We start from the raw sequence: 18651 nt of genomic DNA, 5'->3' as shown, positions 1-18651 counted from the left end.
TGGCTTTTATGGTTAGGCGGCTGCCAACTTGAACAGCCTCGATTCTCGGTTCTTTTTGAGCTTTTTATTTCTCTGTTTTTGGACTGTAGCGCAGTCGGTGGTTGACTGCCATTTTGGACTATTTGGACCTAAGCGATGATTTATTTGCTTTTGTTTCTTCCGTCCGCCTATTATGTAGTTAAAACGTTCAAATCACAGCATGTGGGACTTAACAAAAGAAAAAAAAAGTTACTTATCAGAAAATGTGGTTGTTTTCAAACCTCGCATCTATTCACCTTGGGTATAGCTTGTCAAATTTGGTCAGAACGAGACCAGCGCCTCTTCTCGGAACGCTTTCACTGTGTCAGTCAACAACAACAAAAAAAAGAAAAAAAAACACCACCACTCAACTCATCAACAACATCATCAACATCCACAACAGCACCGCTACGAATCGAGTTGAATCTCATTAGTAATATGTTAATTTTATAGACGATTTGAAATCCGGCTGCAGACGGCAGTATGTGGCCATGAACGAAAAGACAGGCAGCAAGAAACGGTGAGTTATTCGGCCACAGGAGCCGCCCGAACATCATCGCACCACGTTGCCTGCGAATGCACCTGTTGCTGTTGATAACTTTACCTTTGTTTCTGACCTTTCTCGCCTAATCGCAGAATCTCCAAAATGACGAGTAAATCATTCCTGTGGGGTGTAATGGCCGCCTCACTGACGTGGTCCATCAGCTTGTACCTGTACTGGAATCTGAGCAGCACGGCGGCGAACGATGGCGGCGGTGCGGTGCGATCGGCCAAAACACCAACCGGGCCAATACCGTTAGGAAGCAGCGATTCCAGGACACATCTGCTGGGAAAGCACCAGAACAGTCTTTTCGGTGCTTCGGACGAAAAGCTGCAACAAAAAGTATCCGGACGGCTGCTGGACAAGAGCAAAAGCTTGTTCAAGGAGAAGTACGCACGGTTTTTGCATGAGAAGGAAAAGCGACGCATCAGCCACCGGTTGATCGATCAGCTGCAGCCGATGCTGCCGAACGGGACGGACGAATTTGGGATGGTGCAAAACTCGGAGGAACAGTTTATCCGCGACATCGGGTACAGGAAGCACGCGTTCAACGTGCTCGTCAGTAACAAGCTGGGATCGTACCGACCGGTACCGGACACACGCCACAAGCTGTGCCAAGCGCAAGTTTACGATAAGGTGCTTCCGGCCGCCTCGATAGTGATGTGTTTCTACAACGAACATCTCGAAACGTTGGTACGCTCCGTGCACTCGGTGCTCAAACGGACCCCGTCGTACTTGCTGCAGGAGCTAATTCTTGTCGACGATTGTAGCGACTTTGAGGACGTTGCCGTCGGTGGACGGTTGGACGATGAGTTGAAGCAGTTGGGTGGCACAGGAAAGGTACGTCTCTTGCGGAACACCGAGCGGGAGGGATTGATGCGGTCCCGGGTGTACGGTGCACGCAACGCTACCGGCGCGGTGCTAATCTTCCTCGACAGCCATATCGAGGTGAACGTGGATTGGATCGAACCGCTACTGGCACGGATCAAGCACGACCGTACGATTCTGGCCATGCCCGTGATCGATATCATAAACTCGGACACGTTTGTGTACACTGCCAGCCCGCTCGTACGGGGCGGGTTCAACTGGGGACTGCACTTCAAGTGGGACAACCTGCCGAAGGGCAGCCTCGAGCGGGACACGGATTTCGTCGGTCCGTTCAGCTCTCCGACAATGGCCGGCGGTCTGTTTGCCATCGATCGGACCTACTTCCACGAGCTGGGCGAATACGACATGGGCATGGACGTGTGGGGCGGCGAGAATTTGGAAATTTCTTTCCGCACCTGGCAGTGTGGCGGTTCGATTGAGCTGCTGCCCTGTTCCCGCATCGGTCACGTGTTTCGTAAGCGACGCCCGTACGGTTCGCCCGACGGTCAGGACACAATGATTCGTAACTCTCTTCGGCTGGCACATGTCTGGATGGATGATTACATACGATTCTTCTACGAGCAGCAACCGCAGGCCCGTACCGTACCGTACGGGAACGTTAGCGATCGACAGCGGCTACGCGAACGGCTGGGCTGCAAGCCGTTTCGCTGGTATTTGGACAACATCTACCCGCAGCTGCGCGTGCCGGGGGAGAAAACGAACGATGAGACTAACAACGGTGATGCTACGCAACCCAAATTCGAACCATGGCATTCGCGCAAACGCAACTATGTGGCCAGCTTCCAGATACGCCTGTCCAACAGCACGCTCTGCCTGTCGACGGAGCTCGACAGCGAGAAAAGTGTCTGGAAGAAGGGTTCCAGGCTGGCGCTGCAGCCGTGCTTGCGCGTAAAGCAGCAGATGTGGTACGAGACGGAAAAGTCCGAGCTCGTACTGGGCCAGTTGCTGTGCCTGGATGCACCGTCCAGCGCCACCAAAGGGCAACCGAAGCTGAACAAATGTCACGAAATGGGTGGCGATCAGGCTTGGAAACACCGGAAAACGGTAAGTCACACGCGAGTGCCAATCCACAGCTGGCAAATGGTTCGTTCACACCTTTGCTTCCGTTTCAGTCCGGCACACCGATCTACAATATTGCCTCGGGCAGCTGTTTAACTGTGAAAGATGTACGCAAGGGATCTCCGGTGGGACTGGACCTTTGCGTCAGTTCCCCGCGCAGCACTTGGGATCTGATAATCTCGTGAGAACCTACAGAACTGATAATTACTGCAACTTTTTGTATTCTACACACACACACACACACAAGTGTGTACCCTTTTTTTGTCTGTTTGTTTGTTTTGTCTTTAAGCCTTTGAAATTTACCAGAAAAAAAAACATTACATTGTAGATAGGTAATTAAATGAATAAATCCTACCATTTACACAAGACTGCTGGCGATGGTGGCTGGCTCTGCGGTTAGATAAGAATCCACTCGACATTCTGGCCCGGCAACGCGTGTGACTCCTCTTTGATCCTGCCAACGTGTTTGCTGACGGTTCCTGTACTCCACTCCTCTTCACGTGACCACCTGAAGGAGATGTGCTTGGTAGATCTCACCTCCTCCCCTATACACGCACACCAGTACACGGTCAATTTTCGATAGATGGGATGCTTCTTCACTAAATGTGTCTAAGTATCCTTAGCCTTTTTTGCACGTGCGTTCCCATAGAAACGTCAGTGTCTATGCACAGTGTCCGCCGTTTGAAGCAGGAGTTGGTGATGCATGTGGAACGTTCGATTCCCCAGAACAATGCGCTTCCGGGCTTTGTTGGTTAGGTTACTGTCCAAATTAAAGATCAAGCCAGGGTAACTGTTTGGGTCCTATCTCACGGGCAACTACCAGCAAGCCATCCCTTCGGACCCTTACACCCCCAACACGAGGCATTTCGATTCATCGATTCTTTCCAGACGTGGACTTAATTTTGCATAATTTATGTCGTAAGACTAACTGGCAGGCCCCTGGCGGATACCTGCTCCGCTAATCCTCCACTGATCCCTGGTCTCCGGGCTGCAGGCTATTACTGCTCCGGTACGAAAACCTACGGTCACGAGGGCCATATTCACTAGCAGCATAGCAATGTAGAACACATTTGTCTAAAGGGCTAAACATCATAAGCTGTTTATTTCTCGTTGTATAAATATAATAATGTTAGAGATACCGTAAAACTATTTCCTCTTCGGGTTAACACAATCCCAGCCCCGGCCACAGGCTTTTCTCTCTCTCTCTCTCTCTCTCTCTCTCTCTCTCTCTCGCTCCTACTCGTTCAAATAACTAACGAGCCCAACATTGTTCCGGTGCTCCGGCCATATCATCCACACTCCATGCAATTGAGCCCCGCTGCTAATCATGGGCTGCTCGTAAACTGAACTGTAATCTCGCGGCCGTCACTTAAACCAGAACGGAAGCGGACGTGCCAGGCTGCCGAAGCTTTCGAACGGATTGCCGGAACTGGCGCCGGTGGTACTGGTGCGCTGAGGCTGCACGTTGATCACATCGTTAATCTCATGGATGATACCGTTGCGAGCCACCACATCGCACTTGGTAATGCCGGCATTCTGCACCTGCGGTCGCCGGTTGCGGTTCAGCTTCAGCTGCTGTCCGCTGACCGTTTCGGTGGTGCGCACGAACGGCCACTCGGATGGGACGATGCCGGTGCAGCAGATGACGTTCGGCAGGATGTGTGCGCGAATGATGCGTTCCAGCTCGTCCTGATTTTGCAGCGTTTCCTGGTACCAGGCATCCACCTCCAGGAAGACGTCATTCTTCGGCACGAGCAGCGTTAGCCCGGCATCGGGAGACGTCAGCAGCTCGGTCAGATTGGTCAGGCTCACCAGGCGCTGGAACATGCTGTACTCCGGATTGGCGCTAAGAGCGTCCATCAAATTCTGCAAACCGAGAGGATGGCCGCTTTTAGTTGCGGGATTTAGATGACGAGCTTAGCTCATCACTTACCGTCTTGGGGACATCTAACACTTTGTCGATTTCGTGCACTACCGAGCCACAGGTTTCCTCGTCGAAGCGCACCAGCCGGGCACAGTTGACCGTGGCGCGATTCATTACCGTCGTGAATATGGGATTCTGAAGCGTGTGCAAGCAGGGTGAAAAAAGGGGAAAAAATGGTCCATTGAATGGCGGCTTACAGGGAGGAACCAATTCTTGTCCACCTTACCGTAGTGTACAGGTTAACGCGAACATTCTGGCCGGCCTTCGTCGGTACGCTAGTCTCCTCCAGGGCGCACGTTTTGATCAGCGGCTCGGCCACGTGATACTCGAGGAACTCCTTCAGTGCGCTGTTTCCGCGCAGACTCTCCGGGTGCTCCTTCAGCTGCCGGATCCAGTAGCGTCCCGTTTCCGTCTGCTCAAACGCCTGATCGGTCGGTATGAAGAACGTCCGGTTGGACATTGCATCGAACTCCTCCTCCAGTCCGGCGTCGGTAAGAAGCTGCTTGAACACGGTTAGATTGTGGTTGGCCAGCGTGTTCGAGATCGGCATACCACTGTCCGTCGGCAGAACGCTATCAATCACGTGCAGCACACCATTGCTAGCGATCACATCGCTTTCCTCGATCGTTGCCTGCCCGTTAATGCGAATACGTTGCGTCTTTTTGCCATCGCCTTCGTCGATCGTTTCGCCCGCTTCGTCAGCGTTAGCGGCCGTTGGGGCGCGCGTCTTGCCCACCATGGCGTACTCGAACTCGAGCTTCTCGTTCAGCAAGTTGTACGTGGACGTCTTAACGCCATTAACGGCCGCCAGCGAGCAGAACGTTATGTCCAGTATGTGGTTCTTGAGAATGTCTGTTGCGATGTGGAAGAGGGAAAAAGAGGGAAAAATGGATATTAGCACGTCGGAAGCAATATTGGGCAATGAGACGTGGGGGTAAAACGATAAAACACTACACCACACCAGTTGGAATATAAATTGACACCACCAAATTAGAAGCGCATCGCAATAAGGGGAGTAATTTGAATGCCAATTTGCTCATTAACGAGATCTTTGAAAAAACTTCAGTCCCAAGGTGAATCAGAGGGGGGATCTGGTCAGGTCAGGAGCAACCAGAGCGCCTGGCTCGCGATTGGCTCAATGTGTAGATGAATTGTTACACGGTCAGCTCAACGAACCGGCTCTCCGTCGACTCAAGAACAACAGGGCACCACAGGCACCTTCCTAGGAATAGTAGCCGATCGGATCAGAGCATGCGGGGCAGTACTCGAACTTGCGACTGGCATCGTCTACATCATATACAAGAAGGTCTACCTTCTTGCCGATAGGATATGTTGAATACGAATACATTACAAAATTGAATTGCCCTCCTGCGCTGAGCAGATGTTTGGAAACCATCGGGGAGGATTCCTAAGCGGAAAATCAACCACTGATCAGATCTTAACCACGTGGCAAATCTTGGAGAAGATGACGGAGTCCTACCATCTCTTCATCGATGTTAAAACCGCATCTCCCTGCGCCAGCGAGATACTCTTCTATCTGGCGCTACCGAGGGCTGTCGGGGACCTTCTTCTTGTACAAGTCAGACATCATGAGTTTGAGGCTCTCCTATCTAGCAGAAGTTACAACAAAGGATGTTCGACTTTGATCTTCAAATCTCTTACTACGTAAGCCTTTCTGTCCATCACGTGAGCTTTAACTCTGGCACTGTCTGAATCTAATGGTATTCTTTCGATAGTAGATCGTTCGAACGCTTGCTTTGATCCGATTCGGCTATAGCTGGTGTGAATGATCTATGCAGTCGGTAACAATTGCCCATTTGTAACTGATTCTAACGTACCATCATCTTTGTGTGTTGCGATCAACCATTTCATGCCCGCGTGTCAGAATGTTCCACCGTCGTTTCCTTTCCGTGGTCATTCTGATCACGTACCGTGGGACCAGGGGGGTACACAATGCGCACCGTAATTGTGAATGATGCGAGAGAGGGAAAGACTTGACTGCGAAAAAATCGCTGGGCCATTCGTCGGTCGGTCGTGTAAACAATCGATCGGTTCGTTTTCATCATAAGGTGAATCATTGGTGTCGCGCCAAAAATGTAAAGCTAAAAACCACTTACTCATCGCGCATCCATTGCCTGCCTTCAGTTTGCGCCGGATGTCTTTGTCCAGCTTGAGGAACGCGTCATCGTTCGGCGCAAAGATGGTGTAGTGCTTGTCGTCGCCCTGCTCGCGCAAAGTCTTGTCCAGCCCGGTCATCTCGAGGAACGTGCGCATAAGCGTCATGTCGTCGCGAGCCTCAATGATGTCCATCAGCGTGTTGCGGGCCGGTACCAGCACCCGGTCGACGACGTGCACAACGCCCCGATCAGCTACACGGTTCAGTTTAAGCAGCGGAGCACAGTTGGCGGTGTAACGGTACGGATGCTCCGCGTACGACTGATCCCGCGCCGATGACATTGGGCCACGAGGATAGATGTTGATACGGATGTTCGCGCCCGGCAGATCGGTCTTGAGCAGCTGCTCGTTGCTTACGTCCTCGATGAAGTACGATCCGTTCACCGTGTGGGCCAGTATCATGTCCCGGGCGGTCATGCTGGCAAAATCGATCGCTCGTTTGGCACGTGCCATCGGATCAAAGGCTACCAGATTCTGGGCGGAAACGAAATCGAAATAAAGGAAAGCACAAACATTCAAATCAAAACTCCGGGGGGCGACCAATCGAGGGACTCTGCCTCATTCCTTGTACTAACATTTTCCCACATCTGCTCGGCAAAGCTAGTGTAGGCGCTGTCCGGCACGACGAACAGCGTCACGTCGTTGCTCTCCAGTGTAGCTTCCAGACCGCTCTTCTTCAACGTGGAGATGAATTCCTTCGCACCGAGCCGCTCGACCGTTTCTTCCATCGAGTACAGGTCCAGCTTTTGACAATGGGCGTTCGGTGGACCGTTGCGCGGTCGGCCAAATCCGTGACAGCATTGGCGTGTAATCTTTTCCGTACGTTTGCGTCCGTTCACATTTTTGCTATGGAGAGGAGGGAGTAGTGATAGCAGAAAAGGAAACATGGAAAATTTAACATGCTCGAACATTGTTCTAACCGACGATGGAGCTACTCTACTGGACAGTTGCTTACATCGAGGTGCAAACATATTTATGCTGCTTTTCGGCACAGGTTTGTACGTTCAGATTGAATGTGCTGAAACCATGGAAACCGAAGCTGCTGCTTCCACCATCGCTCGTACCGCCGTTGACCGCAACTTCTTCGTTGTCGGACGAAGCAATATCTTCCTCTTTTTCTTCGCGCTCGGTACAAACGTTATCTCTGAAAATTAAGAAGCAAAAAAAGCAGGTGAAATTGTAACTCAAATATGGAGAAATTACCACTCACAGCTCATATTTTACGTTTACTTCTGTAACAGTATCCAGTTTTCTTCATTCAAAAAAAAAAAACAGCGTTGAACATGCTTGCATAGCACAGCACGACAAAAGCACCACAACTATCACTATAAAACGTGATTTACTAACGTAAGCTGTTACACACCCGTCTTGCTGAATAAGCGTACACATTTCAGCACTTTCTTCTGACCTTTTCAGAGACGCGCAATGCAGGCAAGCAAGCAAAGCAAACGCTTCGTCGTGGATCGTCGTGGTGGATTTGTGTTTTCTTTTTGTTGTTCTGATCAGCATTTTATTTATTTACAGAACCAACGAAACAATCGACAGCACTTTGCAGCATTAGCACCCGCTACAAATTAGTTCACATGCACACGATTTCCACGAAATCATTTCGCTGTTTGCTTCCTACTGAAAAGAATAGGAAAACTCGGCCCCGCACTAGACCAGCTATAATCCATTCGCTATATGGCGTAACAAGGCCACAAACACAACTGCCGCGCATAACCCTCGGCCACTTTTTTATCGTGGGAAACTATCTGTCCATTTTCATTGCCAACTGAATTCGATAAACGCACAGTATTCGTGCCGTCGAAGAGACGCTGCCGCCTGCTTTGAGGTGGGAAATTCAATACTCCCGGCTTTTGCGGTAAGTCAGCTAAAGGTAAAGCTATTGGAGCAACATACCTTCCTATGAGCAAAACACTAATTCAAAGCGACAGAGAAGCTCTTCTGCGGTTGAATCGTTTGTGCTAGAGAAAATCCAAGGCTGATCAGCAGGAGCAGCCACCTGTGAACGTTCTGATGATTTTATTGGCAATCTAAGAACGTTAGTTCACAAATTGTATTGCATTCCCACCAGACAACCCCCCTCATATTCATTGTTTTGCAAAAAAAACAATCCACCGATCATCTGTAATCCTTCGAAGTGAAGCAGATGGCACGAATGCATACAATGACTTAAGCAGTTCCTGCACACAACCGAAATCCAACATCACACAGCCCGGCCAGATCAGATTGTGACCGGAGCAAACAATGACCGGAGCGCGAGCGAGCGACACTCTTCTGCGCAGCTCATCTCCTCCTGTGTGAATAATTCACGGACATTGCATTAAAACTAATGAAATTCAGCCAATTCTCGCCGTAAATCATCGTCAGGCTGCATTTGCGTCGCGAATACGATTACGAGCATCTTTGGAGGGCGCAACACAACGACACGCTCTGGGGTCGTGGTGCACATGGAACCCCACCCTGCCCTCCCCATTCACATCCCCTGTCGTCGACAAACGGGGAACAAGCATTAAATCGTTAGGCCACTCAGTTGGGTCAGTGGCAACCGCACACGCCGCCAAGCAAGCAGACAGGGCCAATGATAAGCGGTCATCTAGAAGAACGCGAAACCGCCGATCAACCGACTGCAAAACGCAGACGAGGCAAACGGCGACCTCGATCACAGAACATGGTTGTTTGTACGCACAGAGAAGAGACATTCCCTGCCCCCGCCTGTCAACGTGATTAGCACATGAAACAAACGAACCCGTGCCGCGATGCCTCTGCGGTGCAATGGAGATTTAGTGATAAATTATCTGTCACAGTGCGGAAAAACTGTTGAATCTTATTAGACTTTTAAAGCTTCCCCGCTGCAACCTGAGAATTCATCCAGAAACGTAGAGTTACGCTGATTTCCCTGCTCAAAATCGACAACACGCCAGAGCACACTCTGCACTCTACGCTAATACCATCTTGATTTTTGCATCGAAATGCAAGTAGTAACGTGGCACTTCAAATCCTTACGCGAAGAAGATACAATCCAAATGACAAGAGCAGCTGGTGTAGTATATAGCAGGGTATATAGCACGCCATCAAGTTCGGTAGATGGGCAAAAGGACAGCGATAAAAGCTGATCACGAGCGCTAAAAGGACACGTACAATATCAACGGTTACTACAACAATATCATCTGAGGACAGTACAATAACAGGTATTTGATTTCCCTATGATCTGAAGCCCGTTGCCATATCAACTTGCTTTGATTGCCATTTCATCTAAGGAGCCTACAAGAAAAATGGATGATATTGCCTTATCAAATGAAAACCCCGGTAGAATCCTCCGACAACGCGTCGTCGCAGGTGATCTATTGAGACGGATGTTTTAACAACCCCGGATGTCCAAGTTTCTGTCTCCACCGCAAACTTGATTTAGGTCTTAATCGATATATCCCAGGGAATCGATTTAGAAGTTAGAAGTTAGAAGGATCGTCAGAGAACACATGGGCCATCGACAGAAAAATCGTTGAAGCTTAGTCCACAACGCTTATAAAATATAGTGCCTTCTAGGAAAGTGGTTCCAAACACTGTCCTGCAGCCCGCTATATGTCCACGTTTTGTCCCGCCTTGTGGTAGAAACTGATTGTGCTGAAGCCAAAAGACGATAGACAGTTTTCGCATCGTCCGCTACCACTCACCTCAGTTAACTAAACGCGTACACATGTAGTAATGGTGGCCAACAACTGCTGGATGAGCAATACCGGTGTGTGAAGTAATCAAGTGGCAGATTTACCGCAACCAACAACGGCACAGTTTTTGCAACCGTTTTTATATCATCCGCACACCACGCAGAGAGCATGCATGACTATCGGCGGTCTAAGATCGTTGTTTGTGCTCATGCAAAATCGTCCTGCTCGTGCTTTTTCACGCAATTAAAATGTTTATGAAAGATATTGGGGAACACGGAGCAGTACCCCCATGGGGCATGTAATAGCTAATTACAGCGGGTATCCATGCGCCGGGTGCGCTGGACATATTTTCTGCACCAAGTATCGACCCAACTCGCTCTGAGCAAGGAACAACAATGTATATCTGGGGTGGTGTACAACAAGTTAATTTCACACCGAACAACGGGCAGGCAAAAGTCAGACGAAACAAGATCACTTTACTTACATCCCACGAAACACGCCAGCGCTCGTGCATGCACTCACGACCTTCTCACGAACTCAGCCAAAGCCAAAAAAAGCCGGCGCGAGCGGAAGTCCACCAACCAAACGCACAATGGATGGATTCCGGTGTGGCATGGGAAGAAGGAGGATGAAGGCCGCAGTAGAGCGCAGCGCCAAAATTGATTTAATTCAAACTTGAAATCTCGAGCCGCCTACCGACACTTGAGCAAATTTCTCTTCCACATTCAAAAACTAAACTCCAATCAAATCGGCGAGACGGTGGTCGGTTGTTTCTAACGCAAGCTAGCTATTGAGTGGCAGTATTGCGCCTGTGGAAGGCGACAAACAAACCTGCCAGCTGGCCAGCCATGGTAGAGACCCTCCGTTGGTGTCGGTGTATGTATCACCCCTCCCCCTTCCAAATCCTATCGAAGACGCAGGACCTCAGCATAATGATCGGTTCGGGGATTAAGAGCTCGTTACAAGTTCACTTTCTATTCGTTTTGCTACCCTCGTCCCGGTTAAAAGCTACCTGGAAATGTGGGTCAGTCTAGACATGACTCATTTACTAAGGCGTCACATCCGGTATAGGGATGGGCAGCACAATTCGAAATGTGAATGAAAGTAAGACAGAACACACACCACGTCGGTCCGTGTTTCGCCTTTTTGACCCTTTAGAGCATATTTGACGCTTCTCGACGCTTTCTTCTATCCGCTGTTTTTCTAAGCCTTCTTCAGAAAGTGAAACGGTGCCTGTCTGCTATTCATCAAACGGCCATCTAGAAGAACAAACAGTCGGATCGCGGTACTCCTTTGCCTCGGGGTCCATATTGATATTTCTCACCGTACGCAAACAAGGGTTCATCATGCGTTCTTCCGTTTCCCGGAACCGACCTCTTCTCACCGGTAGGTTCTATCAGGCAAAACCAAATGGGAAAGAAGATGGAAAAAGGGTCACCACCACGCCACCATGCAACGATGAACAACGGACCCATCCCTTTTTATGATGGTTGATGGCGTGTTGTTCAAACACCGGCCGAGCCATATGCGCTGGAGATCGTTTCACACACGACCAACCCCCCCGGTACCGGTAGTGTTCTCTCCACTACAGATGCAAATCACTATGAGTGCATTTCTTCCCCGCTTACCGATGAGCTTTGCTAGCCATGCGACAACTTTGCACCCCACATTAAGCCATTCCACGTTCTCGCTGTGTTCCATTAAATGTGCCATCATTTGTGGGGCCAGCGGCGAGGGAGAGAAGAGCGAACGAAACGATCACTGTGATGTCACTTACCCTTTCCACCAGGGACGGTTTGCATGGCTGTCGAAGAATCCAAAGCCTGGCAGACCGGCCGCACCGAAGAAGCCCGTCTCGAGCGGCGTGTTGAAGAACGAGTTGAAGTGATGCGGGAACAGTGAGCTCGTGTCGAACGGTGATGCTGCTGCTGGTCGACGATTATCATCCAACGTTTCCACGTCGGGATGATGGCTGGCCGAGGGAGGACGATACGGCGGGGTGAGTCCGGGCCGATGCACAGACGACGATGGCGGCCGCTGTCGTTCATCCGGATTTGGCCCCAGCTCATCGATAAACGTTTCAGCGTCCGATTCTGGAAAACGATACGAGAAAACTCCGAGATCAATGATCGTTGTTGCTGCAGCAGCAGGCGGGGACAGCAATTTATGAACTCGTACACAAAGCGCTTTTGACGAGTAGAGTAGCGCACCGACCGACCGAACCTCTGTGTTTTTCGATTTATGAACACTAACATTAACCTCTACAAATCATCGTTCGAGCACATCGAGAGTTGCACAATCACATTGCATTATTCTATAGGTCACGGAGGAGAATTCTGTTAACTTGTGTTTAAAGGCATCCAAGAACATTCATTTGAAATAATTCTACAGCAGAGTTTTCGTATGTAGTGGGGCCAGTTCTGGAGCCACAAAACAGGCCAAACCGATTTTAACTACATTTTTCTCTTACACTGGACTTTTAACAGAATATTGCCCCGAAATTGGACAACTCATTCAAAAGTTATAAGCCTCAACCACAGAGCAGCTGTCTGTCGGGGAAGCTTGGAACACCTGAACACTGAACACACTGGAGTATACAGAAAAATTCTGAGTGCATTTGATGCGAACCCCTAATTTCAGTAGATATTTTTCCCTTGATTCTGTATCCATTTCATGTTGTTACTCCGGGCAAAAATTTGCTTAATACCCTTTCGCTATCTACATTTAATACATTTTACCTAAGGCACAACAACTCACCCAACGATTCGCGATCCTGGCCACCGATCGTGGCGGTTTCCCGCTGGTCTGCTCCGCCAAATGCACCGACGGACGACTCCGGTGGCAGTAGCCTAGAATAGTGATGGGTATCGACACGGTCAGCAGCAGGCTCTTCTAGATGGTGTAGCATCCAGAGGAAAGGATTCACATCGGCGGCTGTCGCCACCGGTTCGTGAAACTGTGGCGGCCAGTCGGCCACATCCTCGCCGATCCCAGCTAGCCGGATAACTTCATCACCCAGGGTACTACTAGTGGTTGGTAGTTACAACAAAACCAAAACCCACCACATCCAATTTTCGCGTGTGTGTGTGCATGTGTGAAAGTTTATTGATCATCATTGTTGATCATTGTAGGGTAGGAAGGTAGGTAGGTGGTAGTAGTTGTTGTTGGTGGTGGTTAGATGAAACGAAAACAAAAACCGAAACCATTTTCAAAATTAAACAATTAACGGACCAGTCGGGCGGATCACAGTGCGATCGAGGGATTAATGGACATATTATAAAAAAGGGAAAAGGGTGTAATGTTGTTTTACTACAAGTGTTAATAATTGGTAGGGACCCGATGAACGATGAGTGAGCAGTGAGTTATGTGTACTGCTGCCGCGCCAAGGGTCCAACAATTCGATCGACGCCATAACATAAATTGCGTTCTAATGAGAAAGTAGTGACTGTTTTACACTGGACCCAACTGGAATCATCACCCAACCGAAACCTAGTTACCAAGGTGTTCGTTCACGATCGCGCTTTCGCTTGTCGACCATGTTTTTTCCTTTATGAACGACGTGCGTTCTATTATGCTGACTCCCGGCCGCGAGAACGGACGACATTATTGAATAATCAACCCTTCAACATTTTCGACCGTTGACGCGCGTTGAGTGGTGATGAGGTGACACACACACTCTTGTTTCCGCCAAGTGGCAATTGAGCAAAAGAAACAATAATAATATTAGGACGTTTCACCGCTGGTCGGGAGTCGGAGGAGCACGTCGGTCGGGTGCGGCGAAATGGGAAACAGAAACTTCTAGAATCCCTTATGTGCCATCTTCCGGTGTGGAGGGCATGATCGATCGATTGTCCAGTCTTACTACTAGTCTAATGTTACTGTGCGCGTGTAACGTGATGTCGGAGACAAACGATATTGAGTAGCGATAATTAAATCTAGTGCGAAATTTATGCGCCACCGCGCAGCTAGTCGTAGTGACACACCAGCAGATCACGATCGACTGCACCTAACTGTACGGTAATTAGCAATTTTCATTAACCGTAGTTTAAAACAAGTTTGGTGAAAATGATACACCGGCACTCCTCAATAGACCCTTGGTTCAGGCAAAGGACGATCGATCGAAGGAAGGAAGGTGAACGACACCGCTAAAGGATTACACAGTAAAGGATGGGGGATAACCAGGACTAACGGTACAAGAGTGTGAAGCGATGGAGCGTAGGAAGAAAAAGATCATTACTCGAAACAGGTCACCGAACTGGCCACTAGAGCAAGCACCAGCAGCGCGAAAGAACCCCAATTGGTTCCAAAGCGACGTTCCATCCTTTTGATTTCTCCTTCTCTCTCTGTTGTAAATGATCACTTTTTTCCACGGGACTTTTACAACTATTTGGGTACACACGCACGCACGCTATCACTGCACTCTGAAACAATATGCCTAGCAGGCACACCTGTACGAAGGAACAGATTCCCCTTGCAGCGGCTGATCCGTGCAACTGCGCGGCTTCCACGAAACAAACAACTGGTCGCACCGGTGCACCTGTATTTATAAGCTCCGGCAGACCCCACCATCACCGTTTCTCCGGTGCTCTCCCGAAGAACCGACGGTCTTGCGCCGACGATCGTGTATACACGCGTACTGGGAAACCGGCGTACGCGCGCGCGCCTATGTGTGCGGGAACGGAATAGGGATAGCTTCTTGCGATTGTTGGTTTGTGCGTGTGTGTGTGTGTGCGAGCTCGCGCCCTGCAGTGGTAAATAAACACTAAACAGATGTTATTATTATTTCTAAGTGATGGGAGCGGGCAGGCGGGAGAAAAGGGTGCGCGATCGCGAAATTGGCGAGACTCGCGAAGGAAGGAATAGCGCGTGAAGACTTGTGCGATCAGCGATCGGCGAAGAGGGGGAAAGTTGGAAGCGGAAGAGAAAATGGGGTGAGTATCATTCTTCTGGAAATTTCATCTTCCCCCTACTCGATGCTCACCAGACGTTTCGCGATTCGCGGTCACCTTTCTCCGCGACGGTTTGTTGTTCTTTGGCATGATGATGATGATCGTTCGTTTAGAAAGAGAAAGGGCTAGAGAGAAAGCATACGAATGCTATTGTGCTTCTTTGGGGACATTTCACAATTCGCCGACAGAGTTGGGAACCTTTTTAAATTTTACGAATCTTCTTCATATTAATATTTGGTCCCATGCATCTTTAAAAATTATGCTCAGAACCACAATGTTACCATTAATGATCGAAACGATCTCATGTACAACGCTAACAACAATGTGTTAGCAGCATAATAGCAGGGTTGCTATTGACGTTAGCAGCAATTTTAGCACGAATGGCAGTACAAGCTATTTAACCGTTAACAAGTTGCGATTTAGTGTTTCCAAACTTGAATAACTTCTTACGAAAAAGAGCTACCGGCACAATTTGTTAAAGTAATTTAGTACAAATTTGAATTTTCTTCTATTTTCATTTTATATTCCTTGTATTCTGATACCTCTTGTATCCAACACATTTTGTGAGGGAACTGAAAATTAAGCTACATTTTTCTAGTTATTATTTTCAAATGATTGCGGAATTCAGCTGTAAAAAGTCGAATTCTTTTCAACAACAACAGACAGATATATGCTTAAAAAATTCGTTCACTATTTAATAATTGCCTTGTCACGCACGATTACCCTTTATGTTTGTACGTAGGATTCAATAATGCCTTAGTGTGATATTATTTAATTTCGAAAATTAATTGGGAAAATAGAGGAAATCTTAGCAGATCAATGAGAAAACAATCCTTCTAGTCTGTCATCTACATACAAAAATATTAGAGCCAACAAATATTAGTTAATACCCTCCGAACATCCATCCAAAGAATGTGATAAAGAAACATTTTATACTTAACGTGTTCAGATAAATTGTTTCTCAAATGTAATGTGTAATTTGACATTAATAAATTAATAATGCATTAATACTTAGTTTTCAAATCAGTTGATTATACGAACACGATTAAGTTTCTATATTATTCATTGTATCCTTGTATCTATTTGAATTACTACTTGCCTTTTGTTGAAAGCTGTGAATTTGGGCAACATTTGATTAAAAAAAAACAATGTAGGTCATATAACATCAACCATCAATTGAATGTTATTTGTACTTATTAAAAATTACAGTATAGCATTACGGCCAGGCGGTTCTTGATGAATAAAAAAATAGAGTACAAATTTAAATATTAGAGTGTTGTGAACACGTTTCATCTGGAAATAAAGACTACAACTAAAGTTATTAAAACCAAAATGTTTCATTTCCCTTACCAAATTGTATGAGATACACGAGTAGAGATGCCGTCAGAAGAGGATAAAAAGCTGTAAAATGGGTAGCGTCCTAACTAATGGACAGCGTTTTGGCGGTTTCTTTCCTTTTAGCATGGAACAGCGCAACTCGGATAACTTCCACCTTTAATCTTCCACACTTTTTGCTTTTCTTATATTTTTTATCATCATCGTCAGACCGATACAAAAAGGAAAAGCGTGCTTTTTTGCATTAGCTTGCATTGCACACACGCATGACACCACACAACACCACACCACGTACCCGTGCACACGAACACAATTGATTGCAGTTCTTCACTACTATTCGATTAGCAAATGCCATTTTGTCTTTATCTTCTTAGGGAAGACATACGCACGCGCGCGTACTATTCTATTCGAATTTGTCGAAGTTCTGTACATCTGCAGGCGCTGCTTATATACTCGACGCGTCCAAGGAGAACCGCGTATAAATGTGATGTTTGTGATACAGAAAAACACACCAAAAAAAACGGAAACGATCAACAACGCGTCAATAGATAAAAGGACACAACAATAACGACAAATGGTGGGACAAAACAGGGAAAAAGGAAGTGTTCACTTAGTATGAAACAAACCCCCAGACACGCAACCCTAAAAAGAGCCGACCCGATCGCCCGGTAAAGAATGCAATTGCGACTAGTTGGAGCTAAACCACTTGTACTTGTAGTTCAGCAACCAGGCAATGCTAGAAACGAGCAGGGCCGCCGTAGCAAAGATGACACCCCGGATTTTCCAGTGCTGGTTGCTGTCCTGCAGAATGGCAAGAATTTTGAGCGTTTGCTCCTCAGTGTCCCGCAGTGTGCCTGTAAGACAAAACCATCAAAAACAAATCAAGTCATCCGCCAGTACAATCGCGTTCGGCATACCTGAGTTCTCGATGACAAAGTGTGATTGTTCGCACTTGAGCTCTAGTGGCATCTGTGCCTTGATGCGCTTTTTTGCCTCTGCCTCCGTGTACTGGCTGCGGTCCATCAGCCGTGTGACTTGAATGTCTTCCTCGCTGCATACACCAGAAGAAAATAGATCCAAGTAGTTGAGTAAATGTCGACCTCAGCACTAAAAAACTCTTGTTTCACTCACCATGTGACGGTAATGATCTTATGAATGTAGTTCAGCATAACTCGTATTTCGAACAGCAGCGGAAGATCGAGCACGACGAAACTGTGCCCGAGAAAGAAACATTTGATCACCTCCCGGTAAATGGTCCGATGAATCTCGGGATGCGTGATTTCGTTCAACAGTCGCCGCTTTTCTACATCATCGAATATAATGCGTCCCAGTGCTTCCCGATTGAGCTCTCCGCTCTCTGCGTGGAAGATTTCCTCACCGAACGTGGCCTTAATTTTGTGCCATGCTGGTCGGCCCGGCTCAACAACTAAAAGGGGGGAAAAGCACAACATTGGAACAAGAAACCGTCAGGATTCCGGTCTTGAGCTTTTGCAGGTCAGGCTGGACAATGGTAAGCGTTTGACAGAGCGGTGGCAGGGTTGGGCATGGAGAGGCTGTTTGCTTATGCAACTGTTATGCTAAACGAAACGCCCATCAACACAAACCCCCAACGCCATCGTGCTCGGTGAATCTAGCGGAGATGCGGACCAAAACGGTCCGTTGCTTTCCGTGCGATACACGTGCATCCAACTCGTCACTGGCACATACCTTGGCGTGCTATAGCGTCTGCATCGATGACCGGCACACCGTTGTCACGGAATATCTTCGTTACGGTGCTCTTTCCAGAGGCGATACCGCCGGTCAGGGCGACGAGGAACATTTCACCACCGTAATTTGACGCGTAGCTATTTTGTGCGGTGTGTGTGCGTTATTGGGCAGCGGCTGCACTTGCTGTAGCTAAAACTATAAGCATACAGAGTCAGGACGTGTCTCTTCCGTCGAGGGGCCGACCAACCCGCTTACCATGCACTGATAAAGGATGCAGGTGGCCAATGCCGTTTACTACTAGCATTTGATGAACAAATTAACTCATCCGAAAGCACAACATCTATTTCCAAAATCTTCGACACGAATGACAGCTGTCACACGGAATGA

At 48.1% G+C, this 18651-nt stretch overlaps 3 protein-coding genes across 5 annotated transcripts; 1 reads left to right on the top strand and 2 right to left on the bottom strand.

The window, feature by feature from the left end:
• Nucleotides 1-128: 128 nt before the first annotated feature.
• Nucleotides 129-2913, top strand: LOC118503186 (polypeptide N-acetylgalactosaminyltransferase 35A). Its single transcript, XM_036036167.1, has 3 exons — nucleotides 129-538; nucleotides 655-2491; nucleotides 2560-2913. Exons 1-3 carry the CDS (start codon nucleotides 510-512, stop codon nucleotides 2689-2691), a joined length of 1998 nt encoding a protein of 665 aa, XP_035892060.1. The 5' UTR covers nucleotides 129-509; the 3' UTR covers nucleotides 2692-2913.
• A 666-nt stretch (nucleotides 2914-3579) lies between these two features.
• LOC118503185 (transforming growth factor-beta-induced protein ig-h3) lies at nucleotides 3580-14799 on the bottom strand. 3 transcript variants are annotated; one of them, XM_036036163.1, is made up of 9 exons: nucleotides 14511-14799; nucleotides 13031-13299; nucleotides 12051-12366; nucleotides 7561-7749; nucleotides 7181-7451; nucleotides 6548-7079; nucleotides 4657-5282; nucleotides 4440-4565; nucleotides 3580-4372 (listed from the first exon to the last, which is right to left on the bottom strand). In XM_036036163.1, exons 1-9 carry the CDS (start codon nucleotides 14591-14593, stop codon nucleotides 3872-3874), a joined length of 2913 nt encoding a protein of 970 aa, XP_035892056.1. In that variant the 5' UTR covers nucleotides 14594-14799; the 3' UTR covers nucleotides 3580-3871. The 3 variants fall into 3 exon arrangements, with proteins under 3 accessions (XP_035892056.1, XP_035892058.1, XP_035892059.1); XM_036036165.1 differs by having other exon boundaries at nucleotides 13031-13296; XM_036036166.1 differs by having other exon boundaries at nucleotides 13031-13122.
• A 1909-nt stretch (nucleotides 14800-16708) lies between these two features.
• LOC118503194 (dephospho-CoA kinase domain-containing protein) lies at nucleotides 16709-18648 on the bottom strand. The gene is made up of 5 exons (XM_036036176.1): nucleotides 18520-18648; nucleotides 18265-18459; nucleotides 17689-17983; nucleotides 17475-17608; nucleotides 16709-17411 (listed from the first exon to the last, which is right to left on the bottom strand). The coding sequence occupies exons 2-5, from the start codon at nucleotides 18374-18376 to the stop codon at nucleotides 17245-17247; spliced, it is 708 nt and encodes a 235-aa protein (XP_035892069.1). The 5' UTR covers nucleotides 18377-18459; nucleotides 18520-18648; the 3' UTR covers nucleotides 16709-17244.
• Between the last annotated feature and the right edge of the window lie 3 nt (nucleotides 18649-18651).

Source organism: Anopheles stephensi, chromosome 2, assembly GCF_013141755.1.
Source record: "Anopheles stephensi strain Indian chromosome 2, UCI_ANSTEP_V1.0, whole genome shotgun sequence".
Classification (NCBI taxonomy): Eukaryota; Metazoa; Arthropoda; class Insecta; order Diptera; family Culicidae; genus Anopheles; species Anopheles stephensi.
The sequence above is the reverse complement of the archived record's forward strand: the minus strand, read 5'-3'. Positions and strand labels throughout refer to the sequence as shown.